The 27,274-nt window shown below is 44.4% G+C and overlaps 1 protein-coding gene across 1 annotated transcript in view; it reads left to right on the top strand.

Moving 5' to 3' along the window:
• NWD1 (NACHT and WD repeat domain containing 1) overlaps window positions 1-18,878 on the top strand; it is a 183,784-nt gene extending 164,906 nt beyond the window's left edge. The window contains exons 16-21 of the mRNA XM_063914502.1: window positions 8,524-8,614; window positions 12,095-12,249; window positions 12,463-12,739; window positions 13,114-13,664; window positions 15,756-15,861; window positions 18,407-18,878. Of these exons, the coding sequence (XP_063770572.1) occupies window positions 8,524-8,614; window positions 12,095-12,249; window positions 12,463-12,739; window positions 13,114-13,664; window positions 15,756-15,861; window positions 18,407-18,705 (1,479 nt within the window). The 3' untranslated portion in view covers window positions 18,706-18,878. The remainder of the gene's footprint in view (window positions 1-8,523; window positions 8,615-12,094; window positions 12,250-12,462; window positions 12,740-13,113; window positions 13,665-15,755; window positions 15,862-18,406) is intronic.
• The last annotated feature ends 8,396 nt before the right edge of the window (window positions 18,879-27,274 follow it).

Raw genomic sequence — 27,274 nt, 5'->3', positions numbered from 1 at the left:
CGAGGAGGGGCTGAGATTGGCCTCAGCCCCTACATAACTCTCATTTCTAAACAACATCCCAGTGCCTCCATACAGATTGTACCATCTACCATTCACTTACAGTATTTTCTGCAAATATACATAATCAGTAAATAGTTCTTCTTATCCCCATGTACTACCTGTTTTTCTGTTTTGTATATAACATATTGTTGCTCTAAAAGTAAAACAAGCTGTGTATCGTGTGTCCAATGACTAGGGTAACCAGTGTTGTACTGGGGCATAAAGGGCCCACCGGGAGAATGCAGTGGTAGAGGCCCATGATTAGAGGTGTGTCCAGCCTCCAGAGGTGGTTCGGCCAGCCATCACAGAGGCTTGGTTAACCAATTAAACATGCATGTTCTGGGACCCTTGATAAACATAGTCTATAATGATAGTGTACCAAATAATAACAGCAATGCACTATTAAAAATACATCATAGTCCTGTGCAGTCTAATGTAATGTAACGTGTATAATGTATATTTCAATTGCACAATCTAGAACTTGATCCCTCGAGGAGGGGTTGGAGCTCTCAGGCAGTGGGCACACCAGGGGGGTGTTCCCCTGTACCCCTGTGGGTAATTTCTGCGTCCAGATGCTTAACCTCTTATGTTTCATATGGTCTTTCTATGATATATTATCTATGATAAAAATTTTGTAAGGTCCATACCTTTGGATCCAGGGATTCTAGTTTGGGGTGAAACATTTTCCGCACTGCCCAGGAGGGACAGCTTAAGAAAGTCCCAAGCTTTCCAGTATCCCCCACTGGATGAGAAAGCAGGTTTTGAACTTACACTAAATCCTTTTCTCTAATTATATTTGCAGTGAGACTGGGGAAAGGAGGTACAATGCCCTAATTAAAAAAATATTGGGGATAAGGGTTTTAATTTATTAACAAATGACACCAGTCATTGGAGATCTATAACCACTTGGAGGGTAGGTAGGAGGCTAATGCTAATGTAGAACAATTGTGACTGGCAGGCCATAACTAGGGTGGTGCAGCTGGTGCTATAGCACAGAGTGCAGATGCCTTGTGGATGGAACTAGTCACCACAATCTCTAATTGCTGGGCGCCCGCTGCAATTTATATTAGTAGAGGTGTGTTCGGATCCTTCTATGCTGGTCATTAATATACATTGCACTGGGCAGTGACTGTTCATGTCCTGATGCTGAGCTCCGCCTCCCCGACTCCCATGCTGTCTGTAGCCAGACAGAGTGCAAGCATCGAGTGAGGAGCACAAGCATTGCAAAGTTCAGGTGGTTCTAAACTCTGCAGAGTACAGGCAGACAGTGACAGGTCACAGATTTACTGTCCAGGTGAGTACTGTGCAAGTCAGACAGGGTGCAGGGTGGGGGAGGGGGGTTTAAAATATGTGGCATAATGTGTAAGGGTTATTACTGGTTGCATTATGGTTGCATTATGTGTATAAAGATATTACTAATGTGTTGCATAATACAGTATGTAAGGGGCATTACTGTGTTGCATTAGGTGTATAAGGGTATTACTAATGTGTGGCATAATATGTAGGAGGTCTTCTCTGTGCCATTATGTGTATAAGGCTACTACTACTGTGTGGCATTATGTGTATATGGGACATTACCTCTCTGTGTCATAATGTGCTATAAGGGGTACTACTTTGTGGCATAATGTGAATAAGGAGCTCTACTGTGGTGTAATGTGAATAAGGGACACTACTTTGTGGTGTAATGTGACTAACGGACACTACTGTGTGACGTAATGTGAATAAGGGGCACTGCTGTGTGGTTTAATGTGCATAATCATTGGTACGGCCGCACCTTGAATATTGTGTTCAGTTTTGGGCACCACTGTATAAAAAAAGATATCAGTGAACTCGAAAGGGTTCAAAGGCGTCTACTAAATTGATTAAAGGGCTAGAGGGACTGGATTACGAGGAAAGGCTTACTAGGTTGAACATGTATACACTGGAAAAGAAGCGTCTAAGAGACAACATTATTAATGTCTTCAAATATGTAAAGGGGCACTACAAAGAGTTATCAGAGGAATTATTTATTAAAAGAACTCTGTTTAGGACACGTGGGCACTCGCTGAGGCTGGAGGAGAGAAAATTCAGTACGCAACGGAGGAAAGGGTTCTTCACTGTTAGGGCAAGAAGGATTTGGAATTCTTTGCCAGGGAAGGTGATAATGGTGGACTCTGTAAATGCATTTAAAAGGGGATTGAATGAATTTATGATTGAAAAGGATATCCAAGGTTACAACATTTAAAATATTGACGTTGTTATTCTGGGTGTAACATGATTTGTAGTTATTAATTAGTCAGAAAACATTCTTCAGCAGGTACATTATAATCAACTCAACTTACAGTATACAGGTTGAACGCGATGGGCATTTTGCCTCTTTTCAACCTCAATAACTATGTTACTGTGTTACTATGTTACCAAGGGCATTACTTTGAGGTGTAATGTGAATAAGTGGTGACTTTGTGGGGTCTATTGCCAATGGCAGTCGGAGATAATTTTATAACTGAGGTCTATGGACACGGAGTGGTGGGAGACACCCCATAGACATATTTATTTCAATTAAATATTTTAATTCATTTAAAAAAAATAGGTTTTTAACTTACTTTTTTTTAGAATTAACAATTTGCGAGGTCCATTTGGTAGAAAAAAATAATAAGAATTTACTTACCGATAATTCTATTTCTCGTAGTCCGTAGTGGATGCTGGGGACTCCGTCAGGACCATGGGGAATAGCGGCTCCGCAGGAGACTGGGCACAAAAGTAAAAGCTTCAGGATCAGGTGGTGTGCACTGGCTCCTCCCCCTATGACCCTCCTCCAAGCCTCAGTTAGGATACTGTGCCCGGACGAGCGTACACAATAAGGAAGGATTTTGAATCCCGGGTAAGACTCATACCAGCCACACCAATCACACTGTACAACCTGTGATCTGAACCCAGTTAACAGCATGATAACAGCGGAGCCTCTGAAAAGATGGCTCACAACAATAATAACCCGATTTTTGTAACAATGACTATGTACAAGTATTGCAGACAATCCGCACTTGGGATGGGCGCCCAGCATCCACTACGGACTACGAGAAATAGAATTATCGGTAAGTAAATTCTTATTTTCTCTGACGTCCTAAGTGGATGCTGGGGACTCCGTCAGGACCATGGGGATTATACCAAAGCTCCCAAACGGGCGGGAGAGTGCGGATGACTCTGCAGCACCGAGTGAGAGAACTCCAGGTCCTCCTCAGCCAGGGTGTGCCCCTGACCAAGTAGCAGCTCGGCAAAGTTGTAAAGCCGAGATCCCTCGGGCAGCCGCCCAAGATGAGCCCACCTTCCTTGTGGAATGGGCATTTACATATTTTGGCTGTGGCAGGCCTGCCACAGAATGTGCAAGCTGAATTGTACTACACATCCAACTAGCAATCGTCTGCTTAGAAGCAAGAGCACCCAGTTTGTTGGGTGCATACAGGATAACAGCAAGTCAGTTTTCCTGACTCCAGCCGTCCTGGAAACCTATATTTTCTGGGCCCTGACAACATCTAGCAACTTGGAGTCCTCCAAGTCCCTAGTAGCCGCAGGTACCACAATAAGCTGGTTCAGGTGAAACGCTGACACCACCTTAGGGAGAAACTGGGGACGAGTCCGCAGCTCTGCCCTGTCCGAATGGACAATCAGATATGGGCTTTTGTGAGACAAAGCCGCCAATTCTGACACTCGCCTGGCCGAGGCCAGGGCCAACATCATGGTCACTTTCCATGTGAGATATTTCAAATCCACAGATTTGAGCGGTTTAAACCAATGTGATTTGAGGAATCCCAGAACTACGTTGAGATCCCACAGTGCCACTGGAGGCACAAAAGGGGGTTGTATATGCAGTACTCCCTTGACAAACTTCTGGACTTCAGGAACTGAAGCCAATTCTTTCTGGAAGAAAATCGACAGGGCCGAAATTTGAACCTTAATGGACCCCAATTTGAGGCCCATAGACACTCCTGTTTGCAGGAAATGCAGGAATCGACCGAGTTGAAATTTCTTCGTGGGGCCTTCCTGGCCTCACACCACGCAACACATTTTCGCCACATGTGGTGATAATGTTGTGCGGTCACCTCCTTCCTGGCTTTGACCAGGGTAGGAATGACCTCTTCCGGAATGCCTTTTTCCCTTAGGATCCGGCGTTCAACCGCCATGCCGTCAAACGCAGCCGCGGTAAGTCTTGGAACAGACATGGTACTTGCTGAAGCAAGTCCCTTCTTAGCGGCAGAGGCCATGAGTCCTCTGTGAGCATCTCTTGAAGATCCGGGTACCAAGTCCTTCTTGGCCAATCCGGAGCCACGAGTATAGTTCTTACTCCTCTACGTCTTATAATTCTCAGTACCTTAGGTATGAGAAGCAGAGGAGGGAACACATACACCGACTGGTACACCCACGGTGTTACCAGAACGTCCACAGCTATTGCCTGAGGGTCTCTTGACCTGGCGCAATACCTGTCCAGTTTTTTGTTCAGGCGGGACGCCATCATGTCCACCTTTGGTCTTTCCCAACGGTTCACAATCATGTGGAAGACTTCCCGATGAAGTCCCCACTCTCCCGGGTGGAGGTCGTGCTGAGGAAGTCTGCTTCCCAGTTGTCCACTCCCGGAATGAACACTGCTGACAGTGCTATCACATGATTTTCCGCCCAGCGAAGAATCCTTGCAGTTTCTGCCATTGTCCTCCTGCTTCTTGTGCCGCCCTGTCTGTTTACGTGGGCGACTGCCGTGATGTTGTCCCACTGGATCAATACCGGCTGACCTTGAAGCAGAGGTCTTGCTAAGCTTAGAGCATTGTAAATTGCTCTTAGCTCCAGTATATTTATGTGGAGAGAAGTCTCCAGACTTGATCACACTCCCTGGAAATTTTTTCCTTGTGTGACTGCTCCCCAGCCTTTCAGGCTGGCATCCGTGGTCACCAGGACCCAGTCCTGAATGCCGAATCTGTGGCCCTTTAGTAGATGAGCACTCTGCAGCCACCACAGAAGAGACACCCTTGTCCTTGGAGACAGGGTTATCCGCTGATGCATCTGAAGATGCGATCCGGACCATTTTTCCAGCAGATCCCACTGAAAAGTTCTTGCGTGAAATCTGTCGAATGGAATCGCTTCGTAAGAAGCCACCATTTTTCCCAGGACCCTTGTGCAAAGATGCACTGACACTTTTCCTGGTTTTAGGAGGTTCCTGACTAGCTCGGATAACTCCCTGGCTTTCTCCTCCGGGAGAAACACCTTTTTCTGGACTGTGTCCAGAATCATCCCTAGGAACAGCAGACGTGTCGTCGGAGACAGCTGCGATTTTGGAATATTTAGAATCCACCCGTGCTGTCGTAGAACTACTTGAGATAGTGCTACTCCGACCTCCAACTGTTCTCTGGACCTTGCCCTTATCAGGAGATCGTCCAAGTAAGGGATAATTAGGACGCCTTTTCTTTGAAGAAGAATCATCATTTCGGCCATTACCTTGGTAAAGACCCGGGGTGCCGTGGACAATCCAAACGGCAGCGTCTGAAACTGATAGTGACAGTTTTGTACCACGAACCTGAGGTACCCTTGGTGAGAAGGGCAAATTGGGACATGGAGGTAAGCATCCTTGATGTCCAGGGACACCATATAGTCCCCTTCTTCCTGGTTCGCTATCACTGCTCTGAGTGACTCCATCTTGATTTGAACCTTTGTATGTAAGTGTTCAAATATTTCAGATTTAGAATAGGTCTCACCGAGCCGTCTGGCTTCAGTACCACAATATAGTGTGAAATAATACCCCTTTCCTTGTTGTAGGAGGGGTACTTTGATTATCACCTGCTGGGAATACAGCTTGTGAATTGTTTCCAATACTGCCTCCCTGTCGGAGGGAGACGTTGGTAAAGCAAACTTCAGGAACCTGCGAGAGGGAGACGTCTCGAATTTCCAATCTGTACCCCTGGGATACTACTTGTAGGATCCAGGGGTCCACTTGCGAGTGAGCCCACTGCGTGCTGAAACTCTTGAGACGACCCCCCACCGCACCTGTTTGTACGGCCCCAGCGTCATGCTGAGGACTTGGCAGAAGCGATGGAAGGCTTCTGTTCCTGGGAATGGGCTGCCTGCTGCAGTCTTCTTCCCTTACCTCTATCCCTGGGCAGATATGACTGGCCTTTTGCCCGCTTGCCCTTATGGGGACGAAAGGACTGAGGCTGAAAAGACGATGTCTTTTTCTGCTGAGATGTGACTTGGGGTAAAAAAGGTGGATTTTCCAGCTGTTGCCGTGGCCACCAGGTCCGATGGACCGACCCCAAATAACTCCTCCCCTTTATACGGCAATACTTCCATGTGCCGTTTGGAATCTGCATCACCTGACCACTGTCGTGTCCATAAACATCTTCTGGCAGATATGGACATCGCACTTACTCTTGATGCCAGAGTGCCAATATCCCTCTGTGCATCTCGCATATATAGAAATGCATCCTTTAAATGCTCTATAGTCAATAAAATACTGTCCCTGTCAAGGGTATCAATATTTCCAGTCAGGGAATCCGACCAAGCCACCCCAGCTCTGCCCATCCAGGCTGAGGCGATCGCTGGTCGCAGTATAACACCAGTATGTGTGTATATACTTTTTAGGATATTTTCCAGCCTCCTATCAGTTGGCTCCTTGAGGGCGGCCGTATCTGGAGACGGTAACGCCACTTGTTTTGATAAGCGTGTGAGCGCCTTATCCACCCTAAGGGGTGTTTCCCAACGCGCCATAACTTCTGGCGGGAAAGGGTATACCGCCCATAATTTTCTATCGGGGGAAACCCACGCATCATCACACACTTCATTTAATTTATCTGATTCAGGAAAAACCACATGTAGTTTTTTCACACTCCACATAATACCCTTTTTTGTGGTACTTGTAGTATCAGAAATATGTAACATCTCCTTCATTGCCCTTAACAAGTAACGTGTGGCCCTAAAGGAAAATACGTTTGTTTCTTCACCGTCGACACTGGAGTCAGTGTCCGTGTCTGTGTCGACCGACTGAGGTAAAAGGACGTTTTAACGCCCCTGACGGTGTTTGAGACGCCTGGACAGGTACTAATTGGTTTGCCGGCCGTCTCATGTCGTCAACCGACCTTGCAGCGTGTTGACATTATCACGTAATTCCTTAAATAAGCCATCCATTCCGGTGTCGACTCCCTAGAGAGTGACATCACCATTACAGGCAATTGCTCCGCCTCCTCACCAACATCGTCCTCATACATGTCGACACACACGTACCGACACACAGCACACACACAGGGAATGCTCTGATAGAGGACAGGACCCCACTAGCCCTTTGGGGAGACAGAGGGAGAGTTTGCCAGCACACACCAAAAACGCTATAATTATACAGGGACAACCTTTATATAAGTGTTTTTCCCTTATAGCATTTTAATATATATAGTCATATCGCCAAATAAGTGCCCCCCCTCTCTGTTTTAACCCTGTTTCTGTAGTGCAGTGCAGGGGAGAGCCTGGGAGCCTTCCCACCAGCATTTCTGTGAGGGAAAATGGCGCTGTGTGCTGAGGAGAATAGGCCCCGCCCCCTTTTCGGCGGGCTTCTTCTCCCGTTTTTCTGAGACCTGGCAGGGGTTAAATACATCCATATAGCCCCCAGGGGCTATATGTGATGTATTTTTAGCCAGAATAAGGTACTATCATTGCTACCCAGGGCGCCCCCCCCCCCAGCGCCCTGCACCCTCAGTGACCGCTGCTATGAAGTGTGCTGACAACAATGGCGCACAGCTGCAGTGCTGTGCGCTACCTTATGAAGACTGAAAAGTCTTCTGCCGCCGGTTTCAGGACCTCTTCACTTTTCGGCATCTGCAAGGGGGTCGGCGGCGCGGCTCCGGGACGAACCCCAGGGTGAGACCTGTGTTCCGACTCCCTCTGGAGCTAATGGTGTCCAGTAGCCTAAGAAGCCAATCCATCCTGCACGCAGGTGAGTTCACTTCTCTCCCCTAAGTCCCTCGATGCAGTGAACCTGTTGCCAGCAGGACTCACTGAAAATAAAAAAACCTAACAAAACTTTTACTCTAAGCAGCTCTTTAGGAGAGCCACCTAGATTGCACCCTTCTCGGCCGGGCACAAAAATCTAACTGAGGCTTGGAGGAGGGTCATAGGGGGAGGAGCCAGTGCACACCACCTGATCCTGAAGCTTTTACTTTTGTGCCCTGTCTCCTGCGGAGCCGCTATTCCCCATGGTCCTGACGGAGTCCCCAGCATCCACTTAGGACGTCAGAGAAAATCACTTAAGTCGGTAAGAACCCTTGCAGTGCAGTAAAAACACATGGGGTTTTATTTACTAAAGGTCATTTTTCATTGATTTCGGTTTCAGGGGCTGAAGCACACAATTTCTAATAGATGATTTTTTTAATATTCATTTTTACTGTTAGTAAATATATGTTTTTGCCCTATAAGCACATCGATTTAGATGTTTCGATTAAATATCTGAGGACAGTTTGCATAAACTTTGTGTTCTAGATATCCTCAGGAGGAGCAGTTTCAACACAAAAGATGCCCAGCGCCATCATCTTTGTAATAGCGGCTGATGATGAGTCACTCTTTGCTGCAGGTAATCAGGAGTATATCTGTCTATTTAAATGGAGGTGACATAAATTAGCACCTGGGCTCCTACCATTCTCAAGTTATATACAGTACACGTTATTATTAGAGATGTGCAGTTCGGTTTTCCTGAAATACGAACACACCCAAACTTAGGAGTTACAAGTCGAATTGGGTTCTAGTTTAGAATCACTATGGGATTCTGAGTAAACCGAGTCCTGGCTCGGGTCTGTTGTCAGTTCGGAACTCGAATTTAAAAACCAAACTCGGATTCTGGATTGCATGTAACGGGTACAAATTACGGGTGTGGTTCGTTTTATCGACAGTATCTAGGTCGACAATGTTTAGGTCGACCACTATAGGTCGACAGTCACTAGGTCGACATGGATGGAAGGTCGACAGGGTTTCTAGGTCGACATGTGCTAGGTCGACAAGGCTAAAGGTCGACATGAGGATTTATTTATTTTTTGGTGTCGTTTTCTTCGTAAAGTGACTGGGATCCCAAATTAGTGCACCGCGTCCCCTCGCATGGCTCGCTTCGCTCGCCATGCTTCGGGCACGGTGCCTTCGCTTCGCTTGGCACACTTTACCGTTCCAATCGTAGTCCACGTGGATCGTTAAGTATGAAAAAATCCCCCCCCCAAAAAAAATGTGAAAAACTCATGTCGACCTTTAGACCTGTCGACCTAGAAACCCTGTCGACCTTCCATCCATGTCGACCTAGTGACTGTCAACCTATAGTGGTCGACCTAAACATTGTCGACCTAGACACTGTCGATCTTCAGACCGGATCCCACAAATTACGTGGTTGTAGCTGTTTTATCAATTTTCTACTTTAGAGTTTTATTTTTTTTTAAATCAATGTTTATCGCGTTTTATTGATTTTAAATGTACTGTATCAAAAACAGAACCAAAAATCAAATCCGAACCAAAACACTTGAGGATGGTTTTGGCAAAACCTACACATGATGATGAATTAGAACCAAAACCAAAACCTGGGGGGCCATGCACATCTCTATTTATTTGTAGGCAAACTTTGTGTAAGATGTAAAAACTTCTGGTGCTTAATTACTGAACTGATGATTTTTTCCCCACAAAACCACTCAGAAATTGTCTTTTTTTTTAAATTACCTATTAAAGTTTAAAAAGTATTTTTAATAATATATCAAAAAGGGGGAGTTTTTCACAAACCCACCCAGCCCCTTGTCCATAGGCCTCCATTATAAAATAACTTCCCACCCCCTATTGGCAATAGAACCCCAGGTGGTCTTAAATTATTATTATAGTACCACCCACACTCCCTTATTAGTAAAAAAACATATTTTATAACCCTCCCCCCAGTAAAAAAACCCTTTTTGTGCCCACCCTGTGGCCAATGTATTATTATTATTATTATTATTATTATTATTATTATTATTTTAACTCCCCTCCAGCATCATTTAACTTCATAATATTCCTCCTCCACCACCCACCCACCAGTGATTGGTCCCACCCTGGGAGTCCCCTCCACACCCATAGGCATACATGCCCCCCCTTCCCCCACATACAGAGCGCAGCAAAGCATGTGCAGGAGGACTGATGATCTCTGCACATGCAGAAAGGAAAGATGCAATCGCATAGGGATTTTGACAGGCGGTGGGCGGTTGGGGTTGGCCTTGCGGCATTGACGGGGAGTAGCTTGGGAAACACAGGCATGTCATGGCCATTTTTGGGGTGGCCAGATGACGACACCTGCATTTTCTGTGATAGGAAACATGATGGCGGCGCGCCTGCATACATAGCCTGACGCTGTCTACCTCTATTTGAGGTTTCTGCGATGCGATCGCAATTGATTTGTGATTGCATCGCTGGGCAGTACTACACATGCTGGGCGGCCTTGCCCTGTGCTGGGCAGTCCCCAGCATACGATTTTATCCGTAGCAGTTTTTTCTATTTTAGCAAAAACTGCTATGGACTCTGAATAACTTCCGTAGTACTTTCCTTTGTTTCCTTCTTTAGGGGTGTTGACACGCCTCCCTGATTTGGTCACACCCCCTTCAGTAACTGGGTCGTGTGGCTGTCTAAACAACCCTGGTTGTAGGACTGGTGATACCACTGTTTTGCTGCATTATATTAGTGACCACACTGATGTATGCTCTTTTTTATTTTTTTTATTTTACATCTTTACATTTCACATCTTTACATCTTCTTGGCAACTGTTCTTGGATGGCTGTCAAAACATGATTGTTTTGTGTGCCCTCTTTCACCATCTTAAAATGGGTACACACTTAAAGATTTATTTGTCCAGTATGTCTGGTAAGCACAAAAATCTGGTAATGTATGAGAGCAAATGACAATCAACCATTTGTACCCAAATGCATGACAGACAATGGTCGCTCATACAAATTGGTTAAATCCATTTGATTTAACAAACTAATCTGAACAATCTTTTTGTCCATTTTCCTGTGTTTGGGATATGTTGAGTGTCCTTTGCTCCCATACATTGCCAGATTTTTATTCCCACCAGACATTTTGGATAGATAAATCTTTAGGTGTAGAGTGTTAGCACGTCCCGGCCATTACTTAGGAGCCGAGACGCTGACCCCCATCGGGCGCCTAGCAACAAGCATACGCCGGGCGCAAGGTCTCCTGGTCCTCGCCCGTGCCTAGCAACAGGCTGACACTGGGTGCTGGGTCCTGCCGCACTCCTTGGCAATGGGGACGCTGGAAGCAGAAGGCGTTCCCAGTTGCTTAAGTTCTTTTGTACGTGCAGCAGGGCAGCTGCACTTAGTGATTAATTAAGGTTCTAAGTAGTGATTGGTGCAGCACCATTTATATTCCCTTCCTGGTCACTCCCAAGACGCTGGTGATAGTTCCTGCTTTGTGAGAACCTGTTAGCTCGTGTGAGAACCTGTCAGCTCGTGTTACATCTGTAATTCTGAGACCTTTCCTGATTTATTCCTGATCTGATCCAGCTTAACGTGTACTCAGGTTTTGGTGTGGAGTTTCCACACAGGCACTGTCTTGCCCACATTTCTTTATTGTAATATCCTGTGCATTGTTGCATTTACAAATCATTTGTATTTATGGTCTTATTGGTCATTACACCCTGTTCATTGTTGCACGAACATAGTTATTGTGTTTATATCATATTCCAACCTGTGCATTGTTGCACTCATGTGCATTAGATTATTTCTCTCTATCCGCATATAAGTGCAGCAGTGTCTAGATAGGGTTCAATGTATGTCTCACCGTACTGCAACCTACTCTTGCTCAGCCTCCAATAGCCGCCTTGTCTATACATAAAACCTGGGGGCATCTGATTACGGGGTTGACCTAATCTGCCCTGGAAAGGCAGCTGCTATAGGTGAAGTCTTTGGCTGCAGGAGGCTAAAAGACCACTGGGCAAGGGTAATTACGTTAGCGTCACTAAGAACCATCAAGATAGCCTATAGCACAGTGTAGTCCATGTATCATAGAGTATGTACATGTCCATTTTATATCCATTCAGGATTTGGAAAACAAGTCCAGGTGTTCCGGGCTGATTCTAATACTTTAAGGACTTTCCTGGACTCATATCTTCAACATGAAGACCTGGTAAAGACGGCTGTGATTAACAGTGAGAAGAAAATTATAATAACTGGATCACAAGATGAAACCATTCGGGTTAGTGAGACATGATACTATGCAATTGTATTATCTTTTATCCTTGTGGGAAGGAATTATAGAGAGAGACCTCAGACATTAAATTATACAACGTAGCTCAAATCCCCACATCATGAAATAAGAAAAGCATATAACATGTATATCCCAAGTTGTGCTGAGTTATAAAAGTAACAGTGACAATTAATACAGTAGATTTATATTTACAATTTGCAGGTCTGGAGTTTGTCTAAGAGGGGTACTCTACTGGATTCCTTTTATGGGATGGGAATGCCAGTCACTGGCCTGGCCCTGATGGGAAGGACATTGATCTCATCTTCCAGTAATGCCTACTACCTCAAGTTGTGGACCCTGGATTATAATGAGAAGCACAAGACGCTACCTCCTTTCCAGGACTGTAGTGGTTGTGTTGCATTGTCAAATACAGGAGAGCGGGTTTATTTCCCGAAGACTGGTGACAAGCACAAGATTGTGGTCTGGGACACCGTGAATGGTAATTTCTAAAACACTGGGTACCTGAAGCTAAAATAGGTTCATCACTTTTTTCTCCTTTATGCGTAGTTAGTTATAGTTAGATTTAATCTCCAAAAATTCATATTAAACATTGGCATATATACAGGTTTTCAGTTTCCAGTGCACAATTTAAAATCAAATCTATATAAGCTTTATATAATTTATGACATATACATATAGTAGTTGCTTTGCATCAGTGTATCCCGGCACAGTGTATACTGCTATAGATAGATAATTTTATTATTACACTATATAGATTTCAAACTTTCTGTCCTCTAGGCCATTTTGTCTGTATAGAATAAACTAAAGGACTATTTGGAGATGCTGAATCTTCCACACATGATGTTTTTACAGGTCGCATGGCAGATATCCTGGAGGCTTCTTCTGAAGTTAATTGTCTGGAGATTGCAAATTGCAAGAGAATTTTGTTCTGCGGGCTGATCTCTGGCACTGTACTGGCATTTCCATTAGACCAGAGACAGGACGTTGCTTGTATTCCTCCCCATGATCATGGATCGGCTGTGATTTGCCTATCACTGAGCAAACAGGAAAGCTACCTGGCTGTGGCTTACAGTGACATAATTCTACTATTTGAAATTACAAAAGGGGATCCTCTCCCGATGCTTGATGGCCCCATGTTCTCAATACGTCCAGAAGTCCCCAGTCCTGTGACCAGAGTAGCCATATTTGAAGACCAAAGGGTGATTTATGGGATGTCAGGAGGAGAGCTTTGGCTCTTTTCCCCTGAAACAATTGAGAACCACCAATTGGAGTCTCATGAAAGTAAAGTCACTTGCTTGGAAATAAGTACAAAGGAAACCTATGTACTTAGTGGCAGCGAGGACTCTGTCCAGCGTCTGTGGAACATGGAGACAGGTCATTGGGAACATGAGATGTATTACGAGGTACACAATACTTTACAATGCCAATGCATGGGAATTAGCCATAAATTAACAGGCAAAAAAGTAATTTTTCTTCTACATGTGGAAATATATCCAAGTAGTTAATTTACTGGTCATTTTTCAGTATTAAAATTATGAACCTTTTTCATATAGAAAATGTGTTCAGAATCCACACTATATTATACACAGGCTTACACCACTGAGAACTCACCTATGGTTTACAGTTATATAGTTATATATAATGCCTCCATTGTTTTTATTATTGTTTAAGACAACATTATCTACCATTAGAAAAGGCATCTAGACTCGCACATGGCATGGGATGCTGTTAATATACCGCCTGTCGGGATCCCGGCGTTCATGATACCAACGCCGAGAAAATGGCAGCAGCCAGAATCCCGAACGCAGCCCTGTATTTCCACTCAGGTGGTGGATCCACCTGACCCAAAGCATGATGAGCACAGCGAGCCTGCAAGGGGACTCGCTGCCTCTCTGCCGGGATTCCACCTGACGGGATGCCGCTTTTGCTATAGTGACAGTCGGCATCCTGTCAGCCGGTCTCCAGTATGTATTCCCATGGGACGTGTCTACTTTTTGCATAGCCATTGTTCTATGTAGTCCTTATGGAATCTGGAATGGGGTCCTCTCGTCAAAAAGAAAGCCACCCCCAGTCCTGTCAGTGCATGGCTAGAGCCTCAATCGGGATTGAGTGACTGCAAAAAGCACCATGTTCTCCCATCTAAGAGATTAGTACCAGCCCTGTACTGAAAAGAACCACATCCTTGACCCTTGGCCAGTGAGAGCTGGGGTATTGAACGGGACTGGGACACAAGGAGTGGCATAGAACTCGCTAAGGGGCATATTCAAATGTGTGTGGGAATTTGGCCTCAAAAAAAGTGTGAACCTGCCGACCAATTTCGAATTACTGTACAATGCACACTCCTGATACCTGCAGTATACAATTTAAGGCAATGGTCACAATTTTTTTTGAGGACAAATCCTGTGGGAGGGAGAGGTGTGGCCACAAAACACAAGGACACATATCGATGTGCCATATTCTTGGTGATTTCTGTAGTGCGCATGCACAGATCTCCAGAAACTTGGTGCTTGTGCTAAGTCCTGGTGCTGACGGAGAGATAAGTATTTTGAATGGTGCATGATGTGTGGTGTGGGTCCCTGTGGACCCACGAGCCTGTGTGCACCGCATACCCTGCACCCATTATAGATACCCCAATGTCTCACACAGGGCATACAAGAGAAATTCTGGGCCCCGATACAACAACTTCCTGGGCCCCCTTGCCCCGACTGGAGGGGGTGTGACCACAGCATGCTGAGAGCATGGCAAGTCCTCTTTGGGGGCGTGTCTAGCACATCAGAAGCACCCACTCACAGGAGCATGGCATGCCTCCCAGCCAGGGTAGTAAAGAGCCTGGCTGGGCCCAGGTACTTTTCAGTGGGCATGGCCTAATCGAAGGAGGCGTGGACCTGGGCCCCTCTATCAGACCTGGGTCCAGGTAATTTGTACCCTCTCCCCCACTCCCTTGACACCACTGGTCTCACACACACCGGGAGTCATACACACTGACAAGGGTGGGTTTCACACACACTTAACAGGGATGTCACACACATGCTGCAGAAGATGAGTAGTATGACTTCCAACATGTCAGGTAAGTGGAAGAGGAGGACAGTGCTGCCAGAAGTAATTATGGACTAAGTAAGCTAATTGGAAACTTCTAATTGCTTAATTAGTCATTAGGGGGTGTCCAAGAGGTTTTGAATCAAGTCCTGACAATATTTCCTTAAAATAGCAATTTAAGGAAAAAGTGGACTTGCTCTGGGGCTGCAAGACAAAAGCAGCTCTTATTTCTATTGAAATCACTGCAGCTCATTTTCTCACAGGCAATTGAATATGCCCCGTAGAACCCATTCCATTATACCATAATAGTAAAAGTAAAAACACACACACTTTAAATAATTTAATAAAACTCCCCCAAGCTTTTTATCCCACGTTAATAAATGTAAAATATTACACTTTATTGCTCGAACCATCATAGTCTTATGGTAAACACATCTGTATTATTATTTTCCAAATAGGGCTTCTTCTTTAAAGGTGTGGACTGCGCCTGCTTCTCCCCAGATGACTGCTACATTTACACCGGATCTAAGGACAGAGTCATTAAAGTGTGGGATGTAGCAAATGGTGAGCTGGCATTCTGTATGACTTCTGTACACTTGCATAGTGTCTCTGTTTTTCCGCCAGTATATTACTAATGAAGTCAGCTGTAAAATAGTGTTGTGACAAAGAAAGTGCTCCTTATGGGATTTGCTGCAATATTGCACATATTTCCAAGTAAGTGTAGGCAGCTGGGCTGTACATACATAGCGGAGTTTCTTAGATACAAAAACACAAAAGTGTGGTGCTCAAGGTAATGAAACATGTATCCATTAGGTGTCAAAAAGTTACTGCCCCAGGGTTGCATCCACCCAATTCGAATGATAGCTCTGTGCCAGGGTTTGCTAACAAATAGGCCTGATATACAGAAGCCTTAGCCAGCATAGATCCTAAATAAATCTGACTACAGTTGAACCCTGTTATCAGAGCCGTAGTCAGCATGGGTTCAATCAATGAAAAGTAATTGCTCATAAACTCTGAAATTAGTTGCTGATGTTGGTCTGTCAGATGCTCTGGAGATACCCTGGGCAACTATGAGAGACATACGTCTATGATACCACTGGGAAAATTGATTATTTTGTTTTACACCTTATAGCTTATTATTTCAATGAGAAATTAAGGATTGCACAAAAATAGACGGGGGATCCAATAAGAGCTCATCCCTTAAATGTTGTAGACGTGAATATGATCACCTCTCTAATTCCATCATTTTACTTCTCCTTCGGGATCCCCTCCGCACTACTGTATATGTGTGGTCTGCTGACCACACATGGGCAGAAAATAATGCGGATAGGAGACTATAGGCTACAATGTCTAGTGATAGCTGCTTCACATTCCAGTTCTTGACAAATTCGGCAATGTGGGCTATTTTTGTGGATGAACTCATGGAATGGGGGATTTAGTTGGATTTAGTTATGTGACCGACAGTCTCACAATACCGGTGCCTACATCCTGCCCCCTCACAAGCCCTACAATCGGCATGCCAACTAACAGGGACTATTCCCACTTGTGGGTGTCCACAACCAGGCTTGGACTGGCCCACAGGGTTACAGGGGAAACCACCGGTGGGCCCCACTGCCTGGGGCCCCACCTTCTGCTCTAAGGATCAGGTTCTAGACTGTGCACTTGAATTATACATCATACATATGTTACCTTATACTGTACTATGGTGTATTTTCTACAGTGCATTGCTGTTTTTAATCTGTTATTAATCTGGTACATTGTCATGCATGCAGCAGATGAATTTACTGTATATATTTATGAAGGTGCCCAGACGTTGCACTCTCTAATGGTTAGTCAGATCAATGAGGTGGCAGACCACACCCCTTTTGCAGACTGGCCACACCCCTAAACATGGGCCCCTACCACTGCATCCCCCCGGTGGGCCCTACATGCCCCAGTCCGACACTGTCCACAACACCCATAGAGTGGGAATGGAACCTGTGGCAAGCGCAATGAGCCCGCAAGGGGCTTCATTGTGCTTGCCCCCCCCAACTGGGCATCTCAATGCCAGGATCCTGGCGTCGGTATGATGACCGGCGGCACGCAATACCAACCCTGGGTGGAGCTGATATCTCAGATATACAATGCCCTGTACATACATTTAGGGGATCCTTCATTTTTGCAGGTATATATTTGTTTATAAATATGCCCACAAATTATATCTGTCAACAAGTCTACAAACACATCTGTGGTTTTGCAGACTTCTCATCTCAGGTTAGATCAGTGTCCTTGGGGTACACGTGTCAAGTGGTGTTATCCCTTTTTCCTGCATTTTCACAAAAAAGGGTTATTACTGCTTCTTTAAAATGTAGAAGCTCAGAGGGGAGATGCTGCTAGCCACTTTGGGGGGCGGGGCTCTCACATCATTAAGCCCTGCTGTCGCCATGTCAAAATGGCACAATTTGCAGATCTGTTGGGAGCGGGCAGCAGGGATGTACGGTGAGGTAAATGTCTGAGAAGGCACTGGCTAGTACCAGATTTACACACAATATATGAGTCCAAGGGTACATGTGGGCATTATACACAGGTGCAGCAGTATATACTGTTGGATATTTGGTGAGTTTTGATCGCAGATGTGTGGAAAAGGTAGTTATGGGGGGGGGGGGAGTGGGGGCACTGCCTCTTCTGTCATAGACTTTTTACTCCAGAGTTTTAACTTTACAAATGATGCAAAGAGGTTATTTCTAATATATTCTTTTTTTTTTTCCGTATACTTTATAGAGTAAAAACTCTGGCATTTATGTGGGCAGAGCTATAATGATGCTGCCCCTCCCCCTCCATCAGTTTGATGCAACCTCGTAGCTAATTGAATTTCACCCCATACGTTACAAAGAAATGTACTTTTCAGATTTTATTTCTATTTTTTGTTCAGTGTAAGCCTCTTTAAATATTGCAGTTTTTTTTAAATTGTTTTAATTTGGCATATTAAAAAAACATGAATGTTTTTTCAGTTAAAATATTTAGTAAATGTAGCCCCTAGGTATGTTTGATTGTTGCCAGATGAATAAAGTTTATTACATACATTTGGGTAGACATGTCTAACTACAGTATTTAATCTCTGGTTATGTAGGAACACTGCTTGCAGCACAATATGTATATGCAACAGTCACTCGTATTGTCTCCACCCCTGATGGATGTATGGGCACCACAAGGCTGGGATATGTGATCAGGGAGAAGTTTCAGTGTCCGCAAGTCATAAGCTCTCAGTTTAACCCACTAAAGAACATAAAAGCCACATACACTGTCAAGTCTAGGAAAGTCAAGGACAACTCCAAAGAAACTGTCCGATCTGAGACGAAAGCAGGAAAAAAATGGTGGAAATGCAAGGAGCAAACTTCCAAAACTTCACAAGTATGTCACATTGTGTGAATGGAGAGGACCTATGACTCTTTCAGAGATGTGCAAGGGATAGACTAGGTTACAACTTTGCCTTCTTCTAGAACCACCCTTATAGCAGTCCGCAGCACTTACCTTTGAATAATGAATCAAGTACATTTTTCCAAAGGGTCTAATATGTCCTTCAGTGATGGTGGCACGAAAATATTACAATGACAGATGCTCAAAAGTATAGAGATCAAAGTAATAAACATGTTTTATTATTATTATTATTATTATTATTATTATTATTATTATTATTAACTGCTTGTCATAAAGCACCCACATATTGTACTTTACAGAAGAATATTTAGTCATTCATATCATTCCATGGAGTCGAGCTTACAGTCTAAATTATCTACCAAACAAACATTAGGGTACATTTCATCCAAAACCAATAAACCTACCAGTATATTTTTTGGGACTGTGAGAAAAAACTTAGGTACCTGGAGAAAATGTATGCGAACGCAGAGAGAGCATACTAACTCCATTTATATAAGACACTGGACAGAATGGGACCAATTGACAAAGCTATCAGGCAGCAATGCTAACTACTGTGCCATCATGATGTTACACAACATATCTGTAAACTTTTTAAATTAATGAAATGTATAATTTATGGAAATAATCACTGTGTAAATGACTAAATAATGCTTAAAATAAAACCAACAAATGAAATCTAATATTCTGCAATGAATGAGAAGAGGGTCAGAACAACGGGATTCAGCAAAGGCGAGCAGTGTTCAATATCAGGGTACAGCAGATATTCCTGCAGAGGCAGTACGGTACTATATGAGAGAAGTTCCTGTTGGTAGAATTTCCATTTTAGGTTTACCTTGCTATGGGAATGTTTACAATATATTTGGTTTAATATTTTAGGTAAATTACATCACCATGACCAATTACTCATACTGTATCTTTCAGATTGTGCTTGATTTACCATTAGCTGATTAGGTTGCAGCTTAAGATGCCAGGACTTCAGGGTGAGGTGGTTGGGGGGTTGGGGGGGGGGGGGGTACACCACTGAGGTAGCAGACAGGGAATAGAATTAAGACCTAGGTGGTGCTGAAAGGAAACAATTCAAAGTGATGCTGTATTTCTGCATTACTGCTGAGTATACTGGACCATGTACAATTCATTATTTGTCATATGGCTTTCTAAATATATATAAGTCTTATGTGTATGTGTGTCTCTAATAGGTAGATTGGATTGTAAGTTTCACTGGAGAGATTGGCGTGCCTAAAAAAGGTTCTCTGTATAGCCCTGTGGACAGAGGCACATCAAGAGAGAAGGAAGCTCCATTCGGGTACCCTCCTCTCTAGCTGGCAGAACAATGGACTCTGGGCACTAGGCAGGGCTGGTTCTACACCTTGTGGCACCCAGTGCAAAAGTTTCCACTGGAGCCCCCCCCCCCCAGTGGTAAAACAATTAGTGTGCACCAAAGGCGCGTGGCAAAAAATAGGGGCATGGCTTCATAGGGGAGGGGCGTGGCCACAGTTATAACCCCAGTAGTTGTGCCTCCTGTAGCTGTGCCCCCAGTAGATTTGCCCCAAGTAGTTGTACCCCCAGTTGATTTGCCCCCAGTATATTTGCCCCCTGTAGCTATGCCCCCAGTAGATTTGCCCCCTGTAGCTATGCCCCCAGTAGATTTGCCACAGTAGTTGTGCCCCCTGTCGCTGTGCCCCTAGTAGATGTGCCCAATGTTGCTATGCCCCTTAGTAGCCGCTTACAAACACACACAAAAAAAACCAATACTTACCAGCCCCGCTCCTGCTTCCCGACAGCCGCTGCTGCTGCTCCGTCTGGCCTCCCGTGGCTCCTCGCTATGGGAGAGACGTCATGACCAGTGGCGGAACTACCACCAGTGCAAGCGGTGCCTTGCACTGGGGCCCGCCACTGTCAAAGGGCCCAAAGCCAGCGCGGCATGTAATGAGTCAAACACAGGGACGCAGTGGCCACGGGGGGGGGGGGGGGGTAGGGAAGGAGGAGGAGGGAGCCGCAGCAGCGCAGTGTAATTGGTGGAGGTGCTGCTGCAGCTGTCCCTCTCCTTCCACATAGGCTGGCCACCGCTGTGAATGCTGGGATGCGCTTACCCTCATCACAGCTGCGGTTCCCGAGTCCCCCTCCCTCCTCCTCCTTCTTCCCTGCCCGGGATCTGCCAGATGCTGCACCGAGGAGCCTGACTGCCAGTGGAGACAGTTAGTATAATCTATTCTATCTATCTATCTATTCTGTCTGCCTTAATGTGTAAAAAGGGGACGCTGTCTGCTGTAATGTGTAAAAAAGGGGACGCTGTCTGCCGTAATGTGTAAAAAGGAGGCGCTGTCTGCCGTAATGTGTAAAAAGGGGGACTGTCTGCTGTAATGTGTAAAAAAGGGGACAATGTCTGCTGTAATGTGTAAAAAAGGGGACGCTGTCTGCTGTAATGTGTAAAAAGGAGGCGCTGTCTGCCGTAATGTGTAAAAAGGGTGACTGTCTGCTGTAATGTGTAAAAAAGGGGACAATGTCTGCTGTAATGTGTAAAAAAGGGGACGCTGTCTGCCGTAATGTGTAAAAAAGGGGACTGTCTGCTGTAATGTGTAAAAAAGGGGACAATGTCTGCCGTAATGTGTAAAAAGGGGGACGTTGTCTGCCGTAATGTGTAAAAAGGGGACAATGTCTGCCATAATGTGTAAAAAGAGGACGCTGTCTGCCGTAATGTGTAAAAAGGGGACGCTGTCTGCCGTAATGTGTAAAAAGGGAACGCTGTCTGCCGTAATGTGTAAAAAGGGGAATCTGTCTGCCGTAATGTGTAAAAGGGGCTCTACCAGCTGTAGTGGTGCTACTTTGCAGCGTAATTTGAATAATGGAGACTACTGTGCACCGTTATATGAATTGGTATTATTTTGTGGCCACACCCCTTCCCACGAAGCCACGCCCCTATATTTTTTGCGCACGCCCCTGTTTTACATAGAGGGGGGCTTTGATGCTGTTTATTGTACACAGTGCTAAAATGTCTAGTTTCGGCACTGTTGCTAGGTATCCATTTCCCTGGCCCTGAGCAGGTCCCCCTTACCAGATCCTCTCCAGGGTTGAGGGGGTGGACTTGGACAGGATGAGGGGGGGCCCAAAGTATTTTGTTGCACCTGGGCCCACCGCTCTCTAGTTCCGCCACTGGTCATGACGTCTCTCCCATAGCAGCGCCGCACAGACACTAGAGGACAATAATGACATCTAGCGTCTGACAGGTGCGCCGGCTGCAGCGGACGTCCACACAGCCCACGGCATCTGCTGCAGGGGAGCGGGGTGCGGGTAGGCGGAGGGCGCCTGCGGGGTGACTGCAGCCGCACCCTCAAGTCGCAGCGCACCAGGCGCAGGCACTGCTTGCCTGCTCCAAGAACTGCTCCTGTCACTAGGAGACCCTAGCTCTGTCTCAAAATCTAGTGTGCATGCACAGGTATCTGGGAAAATGGTTCTCTACTGCGTATGCGCGAAATGTCAGGACAATGGATCTTACTCAGTAAGGCAGTGGTTCTCAAACTCTGTCCTCAGGACCCCACACTGTTCACGTTTTCTATGTCACCCAGCAGGTGCACTGTGTATCGGCAACTGTCACATTTTAAAAATCTACAGGTGACCTGCAAAACATGAACTGTGTGGGGTCCTGAGAACCTGTGCAGTAAGGATTGCAAATTCTGCTTTTTAACTATCCTTCGAATCGTATGCTGGGGGCTTCCCATCGCAGGGCAAGGCCGCCCAGCATGCAGCCCACTGCCCACCCACTGCGATCACGCTGAAATGTCGCTCCTGACACAATTTCAGCGTGATCACTGAAAGTGTGGATGTCTCCTGTGCGTGCACATTGGGGGCCATTGGAGAAACTGCTGTTGGATCGTGACTTGCAATCCAACCTGAATTAGGCCCAATGGCTGCAACGACAGTTTCCCGGTGGTTTCTGCAGTGCTGCTGCTACCGTGGGACTCTGAAGTATTGAAAAAAATGGGAAATCGGTGCAGGGTGTGTGGTGTGGACCTCGGGGTCTTGTGTGCACCGCATACACTGCACCCATTATACATATGCCAGTGGGTATACGCTCGTTAGGTTGACACAGCTTAGGTCGACAGTCATTAGGTCAACCACTGAAAGTCGCCATGGGCATTAGGTCGACATGTACTAGGTCGACATGTCAAAAGGTTGACGTGAGTTAAAAAAAAAAAATTTTGGGACTTTCATACTTTACGATCCACGTGGACTACAATTGGGAACGGTAACCTGTGCCGAGTGCAGCAGTAGCGGAGCGAGGCACCTTGCCCGAAGCATGGCGTGCGAAGCGAGCCATGCGAGGGGACACGGTGCACTAATTGGGGTTACCCATCACTTTACAAAGAAAACGACACCCAAAAAAAGTCCAAAAACTCATGTAGACCTTTTCACCTGTCGACCTAGTACATGTCGACCTAATGCCCATGTCAACCTAGTGCATGTCGACCTAATGCCCATGTCGACCTTCAGTGGTCAACCTAATGACTGTCAACTTAAGTTGGGTCGACCCAACGACCCATACCCTGCCAGTGCCAGCGGAGCATGTTTGTGCTATATGAGTGAAGGATAATACTTGAAGGGTGATTCTTCTTGGTCATAGAAATGAGTTCATTCATAGGATAATAAGTGTCTGGTCTTTGGGTAGCAACAATTCCAACACACCAAGGGCCTGATCAGCGGTGCAAGCATGCGGGTACGCTCGGGTACGGGGTACCCTTAAGAATTTGGCAGAAAGTACGCAGTACCACCTGCACACACTTTGCCATTACCACAATTTTATAATGTGCCACAAAGCAACAAGACCACGGTGCTTGGCAGTATGACGGCTCCTCCCACTTTACTCAAACGAATACCCTCTTGCGCTGTATTTAAAATACGATATGGCTGAAAGTCCAACAAATCCAAACTTTGTATTTTATATATAATGTAAAATTTATTATAAAGAAGAAAAATATTTCACTAATATAAAACTTGACTGGTCTTATAGATAGCAATATACAATCACATGCAATGCATTAAACACTCTAAGGAGGTGGATCCAAACATATTCTGTGCGCAGAAGTGTATAATGATGTATACGATTAAAACTCAGTCTGTAGACTCAGATTCGCTTATATATTCCATAACATCAATGGCGATTTGGGTTAAAACCCCATATATCAGTTGGAGTCCTAAACAGTTACTTTGTAACAAAGTTCCTCAGTAATTTGCCACCCAGCAGTAAGTAATGCAGTATGTCAAACCGCTCCACACTGGAGCCTTACGTGCGGCTTCCGCCGGCGGTGTCAGCAAGGGAGAGTCCCAGTATCAAACGAGGTGGCCTCTGGCTGCGGGATCCGGCACCTGTGCTGGCGCCTGCTGTTTTTAGTATTTCCCGACCTCGGGGCTCTGTGAGTCCTAACCTCTGTGTGCTACGTGCAAGCACCGATGTGCGGTCTCTCTCCTCCCGGTTCCTATTCGGCTGGTGGTCAGTAGCAATAGCGGTGACAAGATAGAGGTCCAATAGTGTTGCAGGGGTCCAATACTTCTGACGCGTTTTACAGGGGCTTTATCAAAGAATGATCTCCAAATGCTCAAGGACCCATTTTTAAAGGAATGATAATCATTCCTATTGGTGCATATAATGGTGGATGCAAAGCACCTGTTCATACACCTGTTTGGTTCCACCTCCTGATCCAACCTCCTAATAATAAATTGAATATCTTACATAGAGTGCATATAAACCATGTCTTTACTATGTATATCGCATATATACAATAGTTTATAAGAAAAATATACATGCCCGTTTGTCCATAGAAGATGACTAAAATCTATATTTATCAACAACCCAAATAATAATGGATTAAAATAAATAAAAATAAAAAATATACATAAATGACATATCCTCCCCCTCTTAGTGAATCGAACTCCCAACCCTTTCCTTCACAGTCTGTTCCTCTACCATTCCTCCACCGTCAACCCTTGTTATCAATGTAATACATCCAGTCTCAATAGATTATAATTTCAAACCTCATATGTAAATTTCATTAGTAGTTCAGTGTCGAAATATATATTTCTTATACTAACCAACTCCATTTGATAGATACTGAATTAAAAAGTATACAATAAAAAATCATAAACCAAGTTATTAATAAACAATATACCCTTTCTTACTAAGATTCGAACTCCCAACCATTTCTATCGTAGTTCATTACTCTACCCTTTCACAATCCAACATCTCTTAGTGATCTTACATCCCAAACATTGTATTAGACACTGTTCTTAATCTCAAGAATCCCTGTTCCATCTATTAACGTGTCATTTATATTACATTGAAAACATTTCTTATATACCTATAATTAATATTATTGTGATAACTATTAGATAAAATGGACACAATAGTATTACGTGAACAACAAATAGTGTATAACCCCCCTTCCCCCCCGCACCAACATCTCCACTAATGCCTCCTACGTTCTTATCCTCCCAATCAATACTCGCTAACCTACAGATGAGGGAAATTAATCTATGCAAATGATTCGAACTCAATACACTCATTTAATCCCTGCGGTGATAAGGTTTTCAAGCGAAAGATCCACAATGCCTCTTTCTTGCACAGATTCCGAAAACGGTCTCCCCCTCTAACAGTCCTCTTAACATGATGAACCCCCATGACTTGGAGACCTTCTGGATTGGACTGGTGTTCAGTAAAAAAATTATGAGAAACACTATGTTTGACATATCCTTTCATTATGTTCAGACGATGTTCTCTAAACCTGGTTTTGAGTGAACGAGTAGTCCTTCCCATGTACTGCAGACCACAAGGGCACTGCAGCATGTAGATGCAGTAAGTGGTATCACAATTGATAAATTCCCGTATTCCGAATTTCTCTTTCGTGATAAATGATTATATTTCACATAATTTGTTCACTATAAAGCCACATGTAAGACATCTTCCTTTTACACATCTATAACTTCCCACCACAGGTTTCTTCAACCAAGATGTAGTGGTTGGATGAATACTCTCTCTAGGGTTTTTTTTCAACATGCTGGGGGCTAATATGTTCTTAAGGTTACGATTTTTCTTGAAAATGATCTGGGGGTCTGGTAAAATCACGGATTGTAGTATGTTATCTAGTTGTAAGATTCTAAAGTTTTCCTTCATCACGTTCTTGATCTCTAACGACTGATTGTTATATTTGGTTATGAACCGCATTCAAGCTGGAGTTTCTTTATTGGTTAATTCATGTGAAGTATCTTTTCTTTTATTAGTCAATAATACATTCCTATCACTCTTTGCTACTCTGTCACAAGCTGCTGTAATCAAGTCTTTAGGATAACCTCTAATCACAAAATCCTGTGTCATTCCATTGGCCTGATCCCTATAATCCTCTATATTAGAGCAATTCCTACGTAGTCTACCAAATTGACTGTACGGTACATTTTCGTAATCATGGTTTGTAATGATTACTAGAATAATTAAGGAAATTATTGGTGTCAAATTCCTTCTTATAATTTTTTGTAATAATGCCCCCTTCACCTAGGGAGATAGCTAGATCCAAAAAGTTCACCATTGTGTTACTATAAGTATATGTGAATTTTAAATTATAATCATTAGTGTTCAAATAAGGGACAAAATTAAGTGCAGAATCCAAATCCCCATCCCAAATGAAAATAAATCATCTATGTAATGGCCATAGAATACCAGGTTCGCGCCGAACGGCCCACTCCAAATGAAATGTACTTCAAATGTTCCCATATATAAATTTGCAAAGCTCGGTGCAAACCTGGTACCCATGGCCGTTCCCATTACCTGTAAAAACAAATTACCTTCAAAAACAAAATAATTGTGTTCCAAAATAAAAATAATAGCGGAAAGTAAAAAAGATCCCAGTCTCTCTGAAATATCCAAGTTGTCTCTTAAATAACTTTCTGTAGACTCCACTCCTTTTTCATGGGGGATATGGGTATACAAAGCTTGTACATCCAATGAGAGGAATGCATAATTGGGTTTGAGTATGTTGGATATATGCACCTGGTAATTCCGGTGCTTGATTTGACTTGTTAACCCCAAGTCAGGGCTCTCCTGTAGCCTGCGGGGGAAGTGACTGAGACCAGTGGATCTGGTAAGTATGGTATCATTCGTGTACATATATAGTAAAAAACAAAAAAAATAAAAATAAAAATAAAGAAAGTAATGTCAGAAATGGAGAAAAACCTGTCCGCACATTAGTATTTGCCAGTAGGAAAGCGGACAGAGACAGGGTGACCCCCAGGTAGTTCTTTTAGTTACCATATAAGAAGTATTCATTCCTAGTAATGCCCCTAGTCAAGATGAGCTCAGAAATGTTTGTACAGACCTTTAATACGGGATGAGAAGGATTGAATGAATACTTCGCATGACCTAGAAGCTTGTTAAAAAAAATTTCTTTTTTTTGTCTTTTGCAGTAATAGAAAACTCTCCGTCTGGATAAGATCACTTGTAAACACTAATTCGGCAAATGGGAGGTGGCTGTCTCTGTGCTAATGGACGGGCTCAATAAGACATTGAGGGACTTCCGGT

This window comes from Pseudophryne corroboree, chromosome 1 (genome assembly GCF_028390025.1).
Source record: "Pseudophryne corroboree isolate aPseCor3 chromosome 1, aPseCor3.hap2, whole genome shotgun sequence".
NCBI lineage: Eukaryota > Metazoa > Chordata > Amphibia > Anura > Myobatrachidae > Pseudophryne > Pseudophryne corroboree.
This window is presented reverse-complemented; position numbering and strand designations above follow the sequence as displayed.